This window comes from Rhinolophus sinicus, linkage group LG04 (assembly GCF_036562045.2).
Source record: "Rhinolophus sinicus isolate RSC01 linkage group LG04, ASM3656204v1, whole genome shotgun sequence".
NCBI classification, from domain to species: Eukaryota; Metazoa; Chordata; class Mammalia; order Chiroptera; family Rhinolophidae; genus Rhinolophus; species Rhinolophus sinicus.
Window position 1 is genome coordinate 140,800,732 of NC_133754.1, and position 14,151 is coordinate 140,814,882.

General features: G+C 44.4%; 1 protein-coding gene across 4 annotated transcripts in view; it reads right to left on the reverse strand.

The window, feature by feature from the left end:
• Nucleotides 1-1,418: 1,418 nt before the first annotated feature.
• The window catches only part of DOCK8 (dedicator of cytokinesis 8), a 192,190-nt gene continuing 179,457 nt past the window's right edge, over nucleotides 1,419-14,151 (reverse strand). For all 4 annotated transcript variants that reach the window (XM_019730243.2, XM_019730266.2, XM_019730259.2 and 1 more), the window contains 3 exons: nucleotides 13,935-14,041; nucleotides 2,940-3,110; nucleotides 1,419-2,487 (listed from right to left, as the gene is read on the reverse strand). In XM_019730243.2, the coding sequence (XP_019585802.1) occupies nucleotides 2,427-2,487; nucleotides 2,940-3,110; nucleotides 13,935-14,041 (339 nt within the window). In that variant the 3' untranslated portion in view covers nucleotides 1,419-2,426. The remainder of the gene's footprint in view (nucleotides 2,488-2,939; nucleotides 3,111-13,934; nucleotides 14,042-14,151) is intronic.

The following is a 14,151-nucleotide window of genomic DNA, read 5'->3' on the forward strand; positions in this document are numbered from 1 at the left end:
GTTCTAGAAGCAGGCCTACTCGCCCTCATTCATTCATTTAGTCGTTTGACAAATATTTACTGAGTGTCTTCAGCGTGTTGAACACGGGGCTGGGGGATAGGAATGCAGCAGGGAACACAGTTTCTGTACTTGTGAAGCAAGTGTCACCCACTGCAGTACAAGAGAGACTAAAAAAAGATACCTTGTGACAACAGGTATTTAAAAGCAGGGGACATTTCGTCGGGAATATCCTAGGTCACTAGGATTACTAGAGCTCTTAGCATTAAAAGTCAGCCCTACATAACTTAGCACCTAAACCTTATTGTTTGAGGGCAGAATATAATAGCTGTTGATAATGATGGCCATGCTTGAGTCACTCAGGAAACGTTACATTCCATGGGGCCTGTTCTAGACTGCTGTGTATTATGGCTATATTGAGACAGGTTAGTTAGCATGTTGTTAGGAAGACAGGAAGGTCCCTGGTGAAATAAGCAAAAGGCAGCCATATCCTGAAACTCCAGGTTCTGGAATGTCTCCTTCACTCCAGGACAAAGATACGAGAATGCTCTTTGAGGTTAATAAATTATCTCATAAATCCCTTTTGGCCGGACAAAGGAGCAGATCTGATAGATAGGGATGGTTTATTTCATGAATCCCTTCAGGATGGGCAAACAGGACAAACCCGATAGATGAATTCCATTAGAAGGCTCCAGCCCCCTTCCCCAAGCAGGCCAGGGAAGGTATAAAAGTAAGAACTTTTGCCTCAGTCACTGGGCACTCCTGCTCGGGAGCTCTGGCCCTTTGCTTTCAATAAACTATCCTCTTTTTAAAACTCTTTGCCTCTCCTGGGTCTGTGTTTCCATTCTTCGGTCTCACGAGATACGATCCAGGCACTCACTCACTCAAAGGTCCCCTACATCATTTGGGGACGCAGAGAGAAATATTCCTACATCAATATGAGGACACATATAGAGTCTCTTCCTCACTAAACTGACAGACTTTGGAGGGCAGTGACAGTGTTATTTAACCTTGGTCTCACCACTATCTCCCACACAGAAGATGCTAAACACCACATGGAATTAAAGGATGTCATGTATACTCATTGAAGAAGGCAATTAAGTATATAATATACTTTTAAAAGCATTCTGCCCCAAATGCTTAAAAAACGTTTGCCACTGAAACTTAAGCTTTTAGGAATTAAAAAAAAAAAAGTCCTTTTCAGACTATAAATCGATGCATACCTGATATATAAACAAAAAGTTCTGGAATATCCAAACTAAATTCTCTCTCAGGACCACCAAGACTAAATGTCGCAGATGAGGTGCAACCCTGGATAGCACTGTCTGACCAAGGCTGTGATTGCGCATGTGTCTTCTTCTCTGAAGTGCTTTACAAAACATGAAGAGTTGTCAACATAAAAAACACAAGTTGCAACGGGAAACATTTTGTTTACAGTTCTTATTACATTTTTAGGACCAGTCAAGGTAATCAGTCATATTAAAAATATATAATTTAATTCTCAAACAATAATTTTGTTCATCTTTCTCCTAACGGACATTATCAAAAGACTCCAAAGCTGAATGCACGCTGTAAGTGATGGACATTACACAGTGTTCTGAAAGCACAGGTTCTGAAACGAAAGTGTAGATATTATCCTTTTATAAAAATAAACCTGGTCCCAGAGAGGAGGAGACAAAGAGTGAGTGAGTACACACATCAGAAAAAAACACAAGGCCTTACAGGAGAATTGTTTCAATGTAAGTGAATCCACGACTTTGGGCGGACTGCTCAGAGTACCATATACCTCCTAAATCTGGGCTTCGAGTGTGCTCCTCTAGAAGCACGTTCAATTAACTTAACAGTGACACTTCACCAAAAATAACTGTACAACGAGTCCACCGCTGCCCAAAGGGCAACGAGCTCACGAATGATTCATCCATCCTTAAATGTGCAACCATGATGATTTTTAGACTTCTAGTAAGGCCTCCACTTCTCACAGATTTATTGACCATATTTTGCATTCTTGCAAGCTCGCCCTCCTTTCCCCACAAAGAGAGGATGAGTGAAGTTTATTTTGAATAGGTTGGTGGAGAACTTTTCCATTTCTCCGTGGGTAGGATGACTTTCTCCCGTACATCCAACTATGGACGACGATGACTGACCACACAGCAGGAGACACTGTTGATGCCTTGTTTTGTACAATACTGGGAAAAACCGTGCTTTAATAAATACACAGGCACCCCTCCACGCCCCCCACCCACCAGTGTGGCCAAAACCCGGTTGGTCAGATCCCATTTGGGAGTGATTCCTGTGGTCATTTGGATGGAGTGCTGTCTGGTCAGGGAGCACGTCCTCTATTCCTCATGGCAAATATCCTACGTTTGAAGTACCAGTGAGTCCTCCAGGGTTGCAGGGCCTCAGGTCTCCATGGGTGAAGACAGCTTTCCTTAGCTGCCCTGTGACAACTGGGTTTCACATTTCCTGAAACTAGATCTGTGGAAGGAGTCTCTGAAATCGGGGAGAGAGAGAAAAACAAAAACAAAAACAAAACAAAAGGAGAAAAAAAACAGAGGTCAGAAAGATCAATTAGCCTTTTAAAGAGAGGGAAGGGGGAAAACACCACCCACTAGAAAGGACATCCATCATGGAGAACCCAGTAAATAAGTAAATAAGAGAAGGTGCTCAGATCCTTTCACACTGTGCCAGAAAAAACACAGGCAGTAAGTTGGCACTGGGAAGACGGCTGGCGGGGGGCCAACAGGAAGGAGTCTCAGGGAGGTCAGGAGAAGGTGCAGGGAGGATCAGGATGGAAGGAGAACAGATTAAGCTCTGGCAGCTTCTCTGACGCAGACCCACTCCCAGCCCACGGAGGTTCTGCGCAGCCGGGCGCACGCTGATTGCTGGGCCCCGGGCCCTGTCCTTTATCCCCCAGGAAGAGGCCTCCTCTGCCTGGCTCCTACCTCTTTTGGCTCTCAACTCTGAATATCGGCTTGTAGAGTTCTGGAATTTTCCGCTCGATCATGGGCCTGAGGTTCTCTTTCAGCTTGTTGTAGTTCTTTTTGAGCTCCTGCTGATATTCCCTTTGGTCTGCTGTGATGAGACGCTTGTTTTTCTCTACAGCCTCACCGCATCTGACAGGCAAAGCCCAGGGTAGGGAGAAAATGAGGTTTTATTTCAAAGGAGTTTGAGGTGCTTAGAAATACAGGATGATGATACTATTCACATTTCTTGAGTCACCTTAGGAGTGTTGGCAAACTTTGATGGCCTGTCAGGGTCACCTGTGTAGCTTTTCAACTTGCAGATTTCTGGGCCCCACATCAGACTCAATGAATCCAAATCTCTAAGGGGCAGCACCCAGAAATCTGTATTTTTGAAAAGTTGCCCAGGCGATATGGAAGCTCTGGCTCACTCTCTGCCAGGAACTATTCAAGGAGTTTCACATCCATCACCTGGTTAATTTTCCCAACAAACCGAGAAAGTCTGTGTTGATCTCTGTTTGGTCCTTGAAGCTCAGAAATGGTAGGTTGCTTGCCCAAGATAACAGTGAGCAAGTGGTGGATCCAGGATTCAAACTCAGGTCATAGCAGAATGGAAACGCTTATGCTTAAGCAAAACTCACTGTGAGTTATGGCAACATGGCAGATGGATTAGAAGCCTTTCAGTCCCCTATCCCCTCCCCCGCTATATACATGTGGAAATGCTGGGAAAGTACAATAAAAAGTTGTTGAAAGAGAATGGGAAACCCCCGGTACCCTAAAGGAGGAGGAAATCAAAATCAGAGCGATAGCAGGAGCTGGTGACATGGCAGCTGTCACGAGGACTCCCTGTTAGGATCTCAATTCCATATAAGTCCTGGGAGCTGGAGGGGGGAGGGTAGGTTCCATGCCCACACAAGGTAAGTGATGTAACCTTGGCCAGGGCTAAGCTGGGTTCTAGATGTGTCACCTGCATATAGTTCAGAGCCTTGAGAAGCTATGCCATCTCTGAAAAGAGGTGTAGAAAAAGGCTGCAAACTGTCCAGAAAGGTGGAATGGAAGTTTGTTATCAGCTTGGTACCATTAATAGGAAAGAAAGTCACCTAAAGAAACTGAAATTCTAGGCTTATACCGCATGTAGGTATGAGTTACAAAGGTACATTCCTTTATTATAGGTGCTCCAATTAACTTAAAAACTAGACCAAGATTATTGAAATCCCTAGGGCTCAGATGGAAATAAACAGAAAGCTGCTCTGGAGGGATAGTTTCTCAATCAGGGCCCATGGGCCACCCAAAGACAGAGCGCCCCCTGATAAAGATGAGCTCACAACGAAAAATTATATATCATATGAGGAAACCAACCACCATGAGGGAAAACCAACAGATTCAACATGTAGAAGAATTAGCCAGATAAGAATTAGAGATAATAGAATGACGTAAAACTCCAAAGTTAATAAGAAATATAATAAAGGTATAAAATCCATGACAACAAATGGGAGAGTATGAAAAACGAGATCTGGAAAATTTCAGAAAAGAACCAAACAGAGCTTCTAGAAATAAAAATGTAATCACTAAAATAAAGAGAAAAATCTCAATGGACAGGTTAAACAGTAAACTAAACACAACTGGAGAACTCATGAACTATGACAGATCAAAGGAAATCACCAACGAGATTAAAAAAAAAAGTAAAAATATGAAAAAAATGGTTAAGAAATCTGGAGATATAATGGAGATGTCCAACCTACATCTAAAAGAATGTTTAAAAGAATGTAAAATGAGCAAGAGGCAATATTCAGAGATAACAGCTGATAATTTTACAGAATTGAAAACAGAAATCCTCTAATCAACAAAAACAGATCTATATGTAGTCCCACTGGGGTGAAACTGCAGAGAGTTAAAAAGAAAATCTTTAAAAACTTGTGTTTATCTAACTTGTGGGCAGTTAAGCCTAGTGTTTTTGTGGTTTCCCACACAGTATGGTACATACCCAGGAAAAAACTCATGTTATTTAAACATGATAAAGTCTTGCCCTTTATACTGTTCTACTCAAGGGAACTGACAAATCAACAAGCCTTGAAGGGACAACCTAATGGCTGAAACTTAGCTGTCATGCAATAATTAGTAATATTTCTATTCTCCTGCAGATGAATAGGATTCCAGTGATCAATGTGGTTTAAACTGTTCTCCGAACAGAAGTGAAGAGGGTGGCATGTGGCAATGGGGTAGGGGGAAGCTACCTGGCCAAGGCCAAAACAAACCTCTTACCACAGCTGCACCACAGAATTCGCTGCTGTAGAAGATGGACTTGATTTAACTCAGCCAGAAGCCAAAAGAACTCCCTTCACTGGATTTTCACCTATCTTTTAAGTTTGACATTAATTGAAGCAAATTGTAGGATACCTAGGGTTGCATATCAAAGGTTTTGAGGAAGGGGATGTATATAGACTTTGAACCCAGAGAAATCTACTACATCACCCCTTATTATTTTTTATTGCTTCTGAATTAACAGTTATGAACTACCACACGTGTAAAATAAAGTCAGTTTCAGGATGACGTCAAGGCCGAGGTTTGCAACACAGGCAGACTCCAAGAGGCCTGCAGGTGCTAACTGCTACCCTGGGGGTGTCTATTCTGAACACTTGGGGAGCATTAATTAAATTCTCTGTAGTCTGTGTTATCAGAAGGAACAATAGCTAGCTAGCATATACTGATGGCACACTATGTGCCCTAGACTGGGTTAAATGTTTTACATGCGGACAGAGCTGGGGTTGAAAGCCAGTCGCTACTCATTAGCACAATGACTTAACCACTGAAGTCCTCAGTTTTCTCATCTGTAAAACGGGGGAGAATAATCTCATACCATCTCCTAGAGTGGTTGGGATAATTAAATGAGGAACTGTGATGATAAGGCCGATCCATGCATTTGGAATGTTGCAGATTCTGTTTTCCAAAAAGGGTCATAGCAATAATTGCCCACCTGACGTGTCCTTTCACCCATCCCCACAACTTTGCCACGTCCCCATCAAGAGATGGATGGTCCTTTGTGACTGCCTCAGTGAACACAATGTGGTATAAGTGATGCTGTGTGACTGGGTAATAAAGGGCACTATGGCTTCTGCCTGGCTGTCTCTACCTTTGGCGTCCTGAACCCCCTGCAGTTTGAGTATTCTCAGCTTAGACATCACACATGAGTGAGGAAGCCATCAGGTGATTCAAGCCCCAGCCACTGTCACTGAGAGACTCTGAGCAAAAACTGCCTCACTGAGCCCCGGAACCACATGCATCATAAGTAAATGTTATTGTTGTTGTTTTAAGCTAATAAGTGTTGGGGTAGTTTGTTACACAGCAATGAATAAACATAGTGTTTTACAAGACAAATAATAGGTGGAGTGAAAAATATCCATATTTTTGTAGTAACGTTACTTCATATTTTAACAAATTTTACAATTTATAAAATTGTGTCATATACTATATTTTCTTCCTTTGTTTCATTTGGATTATATTCTCTAGATTTTCTTATTAAAATTAGAATACCTTCCACCATGCTAATTTAAATCCATAAACTAAAGAGAGACATGGACTAAATTTCCCTCCTAGAGAATAGCCTTATCTCTTGGTAAATGTACATAAGAACATATAACTACACTGCAAATCATTTTTTAAAAAATGGTCTTATCTGTAACATTTTCATGAGGTCCACGGCCATCTGACGTGCACTCTCAGTGACACCACCATCCCAGACGGCCATCTCCTTTGCTTTTTTTGTTGATAAGTTCATCGAACACAAGCATTTTCTTACAGTGAATGTGCCTGGGATTTCTCAGCAGTCAGAGTCCAACAGAAACCAGCCTGAGACAGGGGCTAGATTCGGGCAGGAAGCTGTTCTTCTAGAACATGGTTCCTGGCCTTTGCTGCCAGTTACTTTCCCACAGAGAGGGTGTCACGTACCCTCTGTATCTACTGACCTCCCTCTTCTGTGATGCTCCTTTTGCACAACCCACACATCAGCCCCTCGGTATGGAAAAAAAATGCTGATTGTTTCCTCAATATCTATTCCCTTTCTTCCTTAGGTATGCCCGCCTGGAAAATTACATTCTCTGGCCTCCCTTAACAGATAGGGGCAGCTGATGAGAGAAATAAGATGAAGTCAATAGGAAAGGTCATTACAGGGGCATAGCCTTTTGCTCTTTCCTCATTTCTACTCCTGACACTTTCCTAGGATGTGGTGACGATGGCTAGAGCCCTAGTAGCCATATTGTGACAGGATACAAGGATGGGTACACTATAACCAGTATGGCAGAGCAAAAGGATGGAAAGAGCCCGGGGGTCACTGATAATTTCTGAAGTCACCACACATCTCTGGGATAACTATCCCTGATCTTATTTTATATGAGAGAACAATACGTTTCTATTTTATTTAAGCCATTCTTGGTTACTGGCAACTGGATGGAGTTCCTAGAGGGAAGAGCACCCCACAGTAGTTAAGAGCACAGACAGCCAGAGTGCTCACTCTGAACCTTGCTTTGCTGCTTCCTGGCTTGGTGACATCAGGCAAGTACTCACGCTTTCCAGGCCTTAGATTCTTCATCTGTGATGTGAAGGTGACAATAGCCTATCTTACCAATTATTGTAAAGATTCAATGAGTTCAACGTATGAAAGTCTTAGCACAGTTCTGGCACATACGTAGCTAAAACCTAGAGCACATCATGCTTCCTGACAGGCCCAGTCTGAGTACAGAAACTGTTTATTCACTATGAGAATGATGGACTATTAGAAATGTTACATTTCAGTCCCTTGTTTTTCCTAGTTGATGAAATTAAGATGCAAAGCGCTGAAGGGCCCTGTCCACCAGCACCCCCGTGTCTTATGGTATAAGCTGTATAGAGGCAGCCCAGCCATGGGTAGATCAGCTCGGTGTGTAAATCACATCAAGTCTCTGTTTCCTACCCAAATGGAGGAGGTCTCTAGTGGCCCCACTGAATGATGTCACACTTACCAATCACTTAGTAAGTGCCACGCCCTCTTCTAAGCTCTACGTATGAATGTCTTTTATCCTGACACTAACTTTAGGAGGTAGTGACTATCATAGTTGGAGAAACTGAGGTTAGGGAACTTGCCTAATAAGGACACACAGCTAGTTAAGGCAGAGTGGGTATTGAAACCCAGGCAACCTGGCTCAAGAGCCCATACTCTGAACCCCGGTGGCACAAATGCTGCCTATGAAAGACACTGGCCTTTCCAGCCAGAACCCAGGCATATGGCCTTGGTCTCAAGTTGAAACTATTCTCTCTGGGGTTCCAATGTGCAGGTCCCAATCCTGCCTTTCTCAGCTTCTTCCTGATAACACTTGAGCAAGTCTCCTCTCAAGGCCCCATGAAAAAGCATAGCTGCTGGATTGTGAGGAGGATCTCAGAGAAGAGACACTAGAGACACTGAGACATCGGCTCCCACCCTTGGCCCACAACTGGGGGAGTACACTATATGCTCCAGGCGCTTTAAGGTAAGGATGGGTAATTTGGGGGCAGGGCATCAAAGGAATTTCTGGCTTCTTTGTAGAAGAGCTGCAGTGGATGTGAGTTCCAGGGGCATAGCCTCTGCCGAGCACATCCCAGGGGCTTTCTTCAACCCTGGCCCCTTCATGCCGTCTCTCCCAGACCCCAGATCCCAAGGGCAGCCTATCCCAATGGAAGACGAGTTTAAATCCTGGTTCTGCCACTTACTTGCTGTGTGACCTTGGGCTAATCATAACCTCTTTCAAACTCATTTTCTTCACCTATAAAATGGTTTTATGGGGATGAAATGGTGTCAGGTGTGTGAGGACCTAGCGGACTGGTAAATCAATGTTGGCTGCCTTTCCTAGAGCACAGTAGGGGTTACAGCCCCACAGAAGGCGCTCTTCCTGTGTGTCCCCTATCACTGCAGATGGGGAGGCACATGAGGCTAAAAGTGCACAGCACTGTGGGGGCAGGGAGTGCACCCCAGGGCAGACACGCAGCAGCTACGGCTACATCTTCCTGCTGTCCCCTCTGAGCCACCTCTCCCTCCCCTGCTTGGGCCTGTGTCAGCATCTCCCTCAGGGAAGCCATGGTGGCCCTTTCTCCTCCTCCTTAGTGCAGATGTGGGAAGGGGTCTAGATTGGGGCTATGGTCTAGTGAAGGTGTCCAATATCACATGTGACACGTGGAAGCATATTCTGAGCATCTCCTGAATACACTAGAACGTAGGTGGATCCCCAGATCAGACTGTAGGCTAGTCTTTAGTGCCTGCTTCACATTGCACTGGCTCTAACCTCCTTCAGGCCCTGGGCTTCCATGCTGAAGAATTGCAGAGCCCTGCAGTTTCGGTGACCATGTCCTGGTCTCTAATTCAGCATCAGCCCCCACCACGCTTCAGCACAGTGCCCCATCCCTGAAGCGAGGGCACTGACAAGCTTGATCAAGAGCGGTGCGGGTGGGGCGGGCTCAGAGAGGAAGCCAGGATCACACCGTAACCAAGCTGGGTTTTTTCTCTTCAGAATCATTGCTGATGGGCTGGGAGAGGGGGAAGAGCTGTGGTGTGTGTGTGTGTGTGTGTGTGTGTATGTGTGTGTGTGTGTGTGTGTGTTGCTCTACTTAGCTCTCCGTTTTCTGTTTAGCATCCCAGGCCCACTAATACAGGGGGCTCTGTGATAAAAGTCATTCATATGTTCTCATGAGTGACAGGCGTCTGAACAACATCTCATCATATTTAAAGTTTTGTTTCCACACCAAATGTTCAGATCCCTTTTCACCTGTTACTTTGGTTTCTACCTATACTATACACATTGGTTTTGCTTTGGCCCCTTGGGCCCGTCCCTTCTCCTTCCTCTTCACAGACCTAATTCTAGTTTATAAACAACACCACTCACTACTCTATTTTCTGACTCTACGGCCATATGTGCAGTGGAACTCTACCTGGGTATATCTGAAACCAACCTCTAACGGGGGCCATTGCATACTGCCATTTCTTATTTAAGTAATAATAAAAAGAACAGTCAATAGTCTTTAGAGGCATGAGCAAGTTTAGATAATGTTATGGATCAAGTGTTTATGTTGAAGTCCTAACCCCCACGTGATGATATCTGGAGGTGAAACCTTGAGGAGGAATTGAGATTTAAATTAAGCCATGAGGGTGAGACCCACATGATGGGATTAATGGCCTTTAAACAAGAAATGCCAGAGAGCTTTCTTCTCACGTCTCTCTACCATATGAGGACACAGTCAGAAGAAGAGGGCTACTACGAGCCAGCAAGAGGGTCCTCACCAGGTACGGAATCTGCTGGCACCTTAATCTGAGACTTCCTGACTATGAGAAGTAAATGTCTGTTCTCCAAGCCCCTCAGTCTATAGTACTTTGTTATACCAACCTGAGCTGACTAAGATAGACATGCAAGAAAAGGAAACTTTAACACACAGATTGGCATAGATGATGGTGTCCAAAAGAGTCTGGGTACTTTGGGGGAGCAGAGGAGGGAAACAGAATGTTGCATCTGTCCATCTTGGCTTCTGGAAGCCTGCGGTGCTTTTTTCTTACTGCAGGAAAATGCAGGAAGGGATCGAGGTTCCAACTTGGCAACCTTCTGAATTGCTGCAGGGCTGGCTGGAGGTACAGCAGCTGTAGCTGTCAGCCTGCCAGGTTCTTTATGGCTGTATCTGGTTCTGCTACAGCTGAGTCAGAAAGGCCACTGCCCAGTGGTGGGACCTAGCTGGCTAGCATACATTTCCGCTATTAGCAATCAGCATCGGAAGGTTCACTTGTGTTCACCTTGGAAATCTGGGCTTATCGACCTACAGCCCAAGTCTGCTGAGAAGCTGGAGCCCACTCCAGGGAAAATCTGAGAGTTGTTCAAGCCTCAAACATTTTCCACACCAGTGTCACCTCTGCTGTCTGAAAGCAGAGTTGGGGGGCGGGGGGGAGGAAGGTACAAGAAACTCGATAAAAGAGTTACTCTAGTCATTAAAAAGTTGCCGCTTGCTGATTGGACTTGAGAAGCAATTAAGAGAAGCAATTAAGCAATGGGGGGAAAGGAAGGCTTCCTCGCCTACCACTTGTATTGAAGGTACAATCTACAGACCATAACATTCACTCATTTTAAATTCAGTTTGATGAATTTTACTGAATTTATACAGTGATGCAACCTTAACCACAATGTCTCCTACTACTTTTGATCTATGAGAAAGAAAATGGAAGGAAAGTCAACCACTGTTTGCACAGCGACGTGAAATAGTGAGCAGCAGTCTTGTTTTGTCTGGAGCCTTCCCATTTGTCGGGGGCTTGACCTGTACACACGTGGAGCACAGCGCCTGGCACAAAGCATGGGCTCAATACATGTTTGCTGAACGGACGAGTAAACTGCCATCTATGGTTGGTTCAAAAGTGTAATAGGAGGGACACGTTTACTGTTTTGAAGGGAGGAAAGGGCAGGAAAAAGGGATGAGTGATATAAGGCGTGGCCTGAGGGGTACACCACTGGGGAAGGAGGGAAGGATAAAGGAAATGCGAGAGCGGGCCAGTCAGGCAGCCGTTACAGCCTTACAGACTCCACTTCCATCCAGCAGCATCAGCTCCACCCCTGGGAGCTTGTGAGAAATGCAGAGTCTCAGGCCCTGCCCCAGCCCTTCTGGATCAGAATCTGCATTTTGAAAAGATTCCCAGGCCATCTCTTTGCACAGTCAAGTCTGAGAAGCACTCATAGATATTCTTGTGGTATTCCTAGAATCATGCATCAGCCTATGGGAATCACCATTAGAAAGGCTGGAGAACAACATTTTAAATGGCGAATTCGCTTTGGGCAAGTCAGCATTTTTGCAGGCCATTGGGGAGAAAGATACCATCGCCATCAGAAATGTAATGCATGACTTTATGAAAGGAACCTCCCTAGGAAAATCGACTTCCTCTTGTGTATCTGGGGCCTGAACCTCGTGTAACTCAGCCCTGGTTCTCTTTGTGGTCACTTGTCCTGGGGCCTGGAGCTAATTAGGACTATGTGTTCAGTGGGGATTTTCTAAGTACGGTTTAACTAAGGAACGAAAATCATGTCTCCTCTTAACAAGCTTCCTTTCACATTTCAATTCTCTTCAGAGCCCCATTTACCAATGCGACTGTCTGTCGGGTCTTTCCTTCTTGTCCTAGCACGCTCATGCAACTGTGCGGCTCTCGCTGACTCAGAGAAGCCCAGGGGTATCATACACATTCCTGCCTCTCGGTCTTGTGGTCATGTCAATCCCTTTACCAGTAAAAGGATACTTCTTCCTGCTACCCCATTTCTTCCACCTGTATTTTCAAGACTACGTCTAAGTGGTGTTTTCCACAAAGCCTTTCCCAGCCACTCCAGCCTGTAATGGACTGTTCTTTTCTGCACTCTGTAGTCCTATATTTAGTTCACCCTTCACAGTTCTTAGCACACGCTGCATTGTGTCACTTAGCCCTGCAGCTATGTGACCTGTCATCAGGAGCAGACTATCCAGCTCCTGCATTTCCACCACTAATGTCAGACCTGGGTCATACTGTGCACTCATTAAACCTTTCAGAGGTCCAGAGAGGCCCAGGCCACTGCCAAGCTCAGAGGCCTTCAACCATAATGAATTTTATATAAAGATATATAGAAAGTAAATAGTAAATACAAGAAAATAATAAAATATAAAAAAACAGTAAATAAAACTTCTCCCAATATTCTTCTAGCCTTTTGTTCTATGAAAATGCACTACGGATTGAAGTAAATCTAGCTTTTGTGTAATGCTAGATTGTTGTCATATACAGGAAACAATTCAAATACCAAAACAGCAGCAAATATAATCTCAGTGTGTGTGCACGACACACAGCCACACAGAGCCACACACCCCCACCCCTACTACCTACCAAGCAGCTGTGCTTCACTGCGGGACAAAGTGAGTCTCCTCTACACGTAGCAAATTTGCATACGTCTCACCAAAGCCTGTGAACGAAGAGATATCTCCACTCTCACCCAACGTTAGCATTCGGAGGAATTTTCACTGAATGTAGCAAACTTCAACTTTGAACCTCCTTTATCCCCATCTCCCAAGTGAGGATAGTCTCATACTTTATATGCTGCTCTAAGGTTCTGGATGAAAGAAATACTGGTACACATTTGTCTGCTGTTTTTCGTTCTTATAGGTGAAATGCTGTCACATCCTTCATAATCATTCTTTTTAGGGCCACAGGAGACCCAATATACCTGCCTGTATTGCAACAGATTGCAAGACCTTGCCCAAAGAGGCACGTCTTAGCCAGGCTGAACAGGCGGCTCTGGAAGCCAGCTCCACTGCAGAATTTGGGAGCAGAGATGAAGCTTGCCTGACACTGGCAACTATTAGAGATGATTCGAAAAAGCACAGTTTTAGTCCTGCCTTTGTCTCCCAATTTGAGGTAGTATCTATTATTAAGTTTCTAAAAAAGCGTTATTGTACCACATGGGAAATGGCAAAGACCGCCAATGCCAGGAGCCTCTCAGACTGTAACACATCATGCGATATCAGCACCTTGATAGAAGCGTGGGCTATTTGGATTCAGAGAACCCGGAGTTGAACTCAACTCTGCTACTACCTGGCTATATGACTTTAGGCAAAATCATCTCCCATCTCTGAACCTCCATTTCCTCTTGTAAAATGAGGATGGTGATACTACTTGTTTTATAATGTGATTGTGAAGCACACGTGAGATGATAAACATGAAAGCATTTACGGTTGAAGTGTCAGTTACTTAATAGGAGTACAAGCAGTGTTGTTCTACTGCAGTGGTTCTAAAACTTGAGCACGTGTGTCAGACTTCCTGGAGGGCTTGTGAAAACACCGACTGCTGGAGATTCTGATTCAGTAGGTCCGGTCAGTGCCTGAGAATTTGCCTTTCCAGCAAGTTCTCAGATGACGCCAAAGCTGCTGGTCTGGGGAACCACACTTTGAGAACCTCTGCTCTACCGAATTCCCAGCCATTTTCCTTCTTACCGCATTATGAATTCCTTAAAGCATAATCTCAACTTGTTGTGATGTCGATAGAGTTTTGGGTCAGCTGGAATTTCGGCCAAAAACACTTGGGCTACTTCCAGGGGTCCCTGAAGTAAAAAGTGAAAAACAATACTGAAGTTGGAAAGAAAACTAAGTTACTTGGGAGAAAGTCTTGGAGTGACTTCTTAGGTTGAACATTTTAATTTTGTAGTTGGTT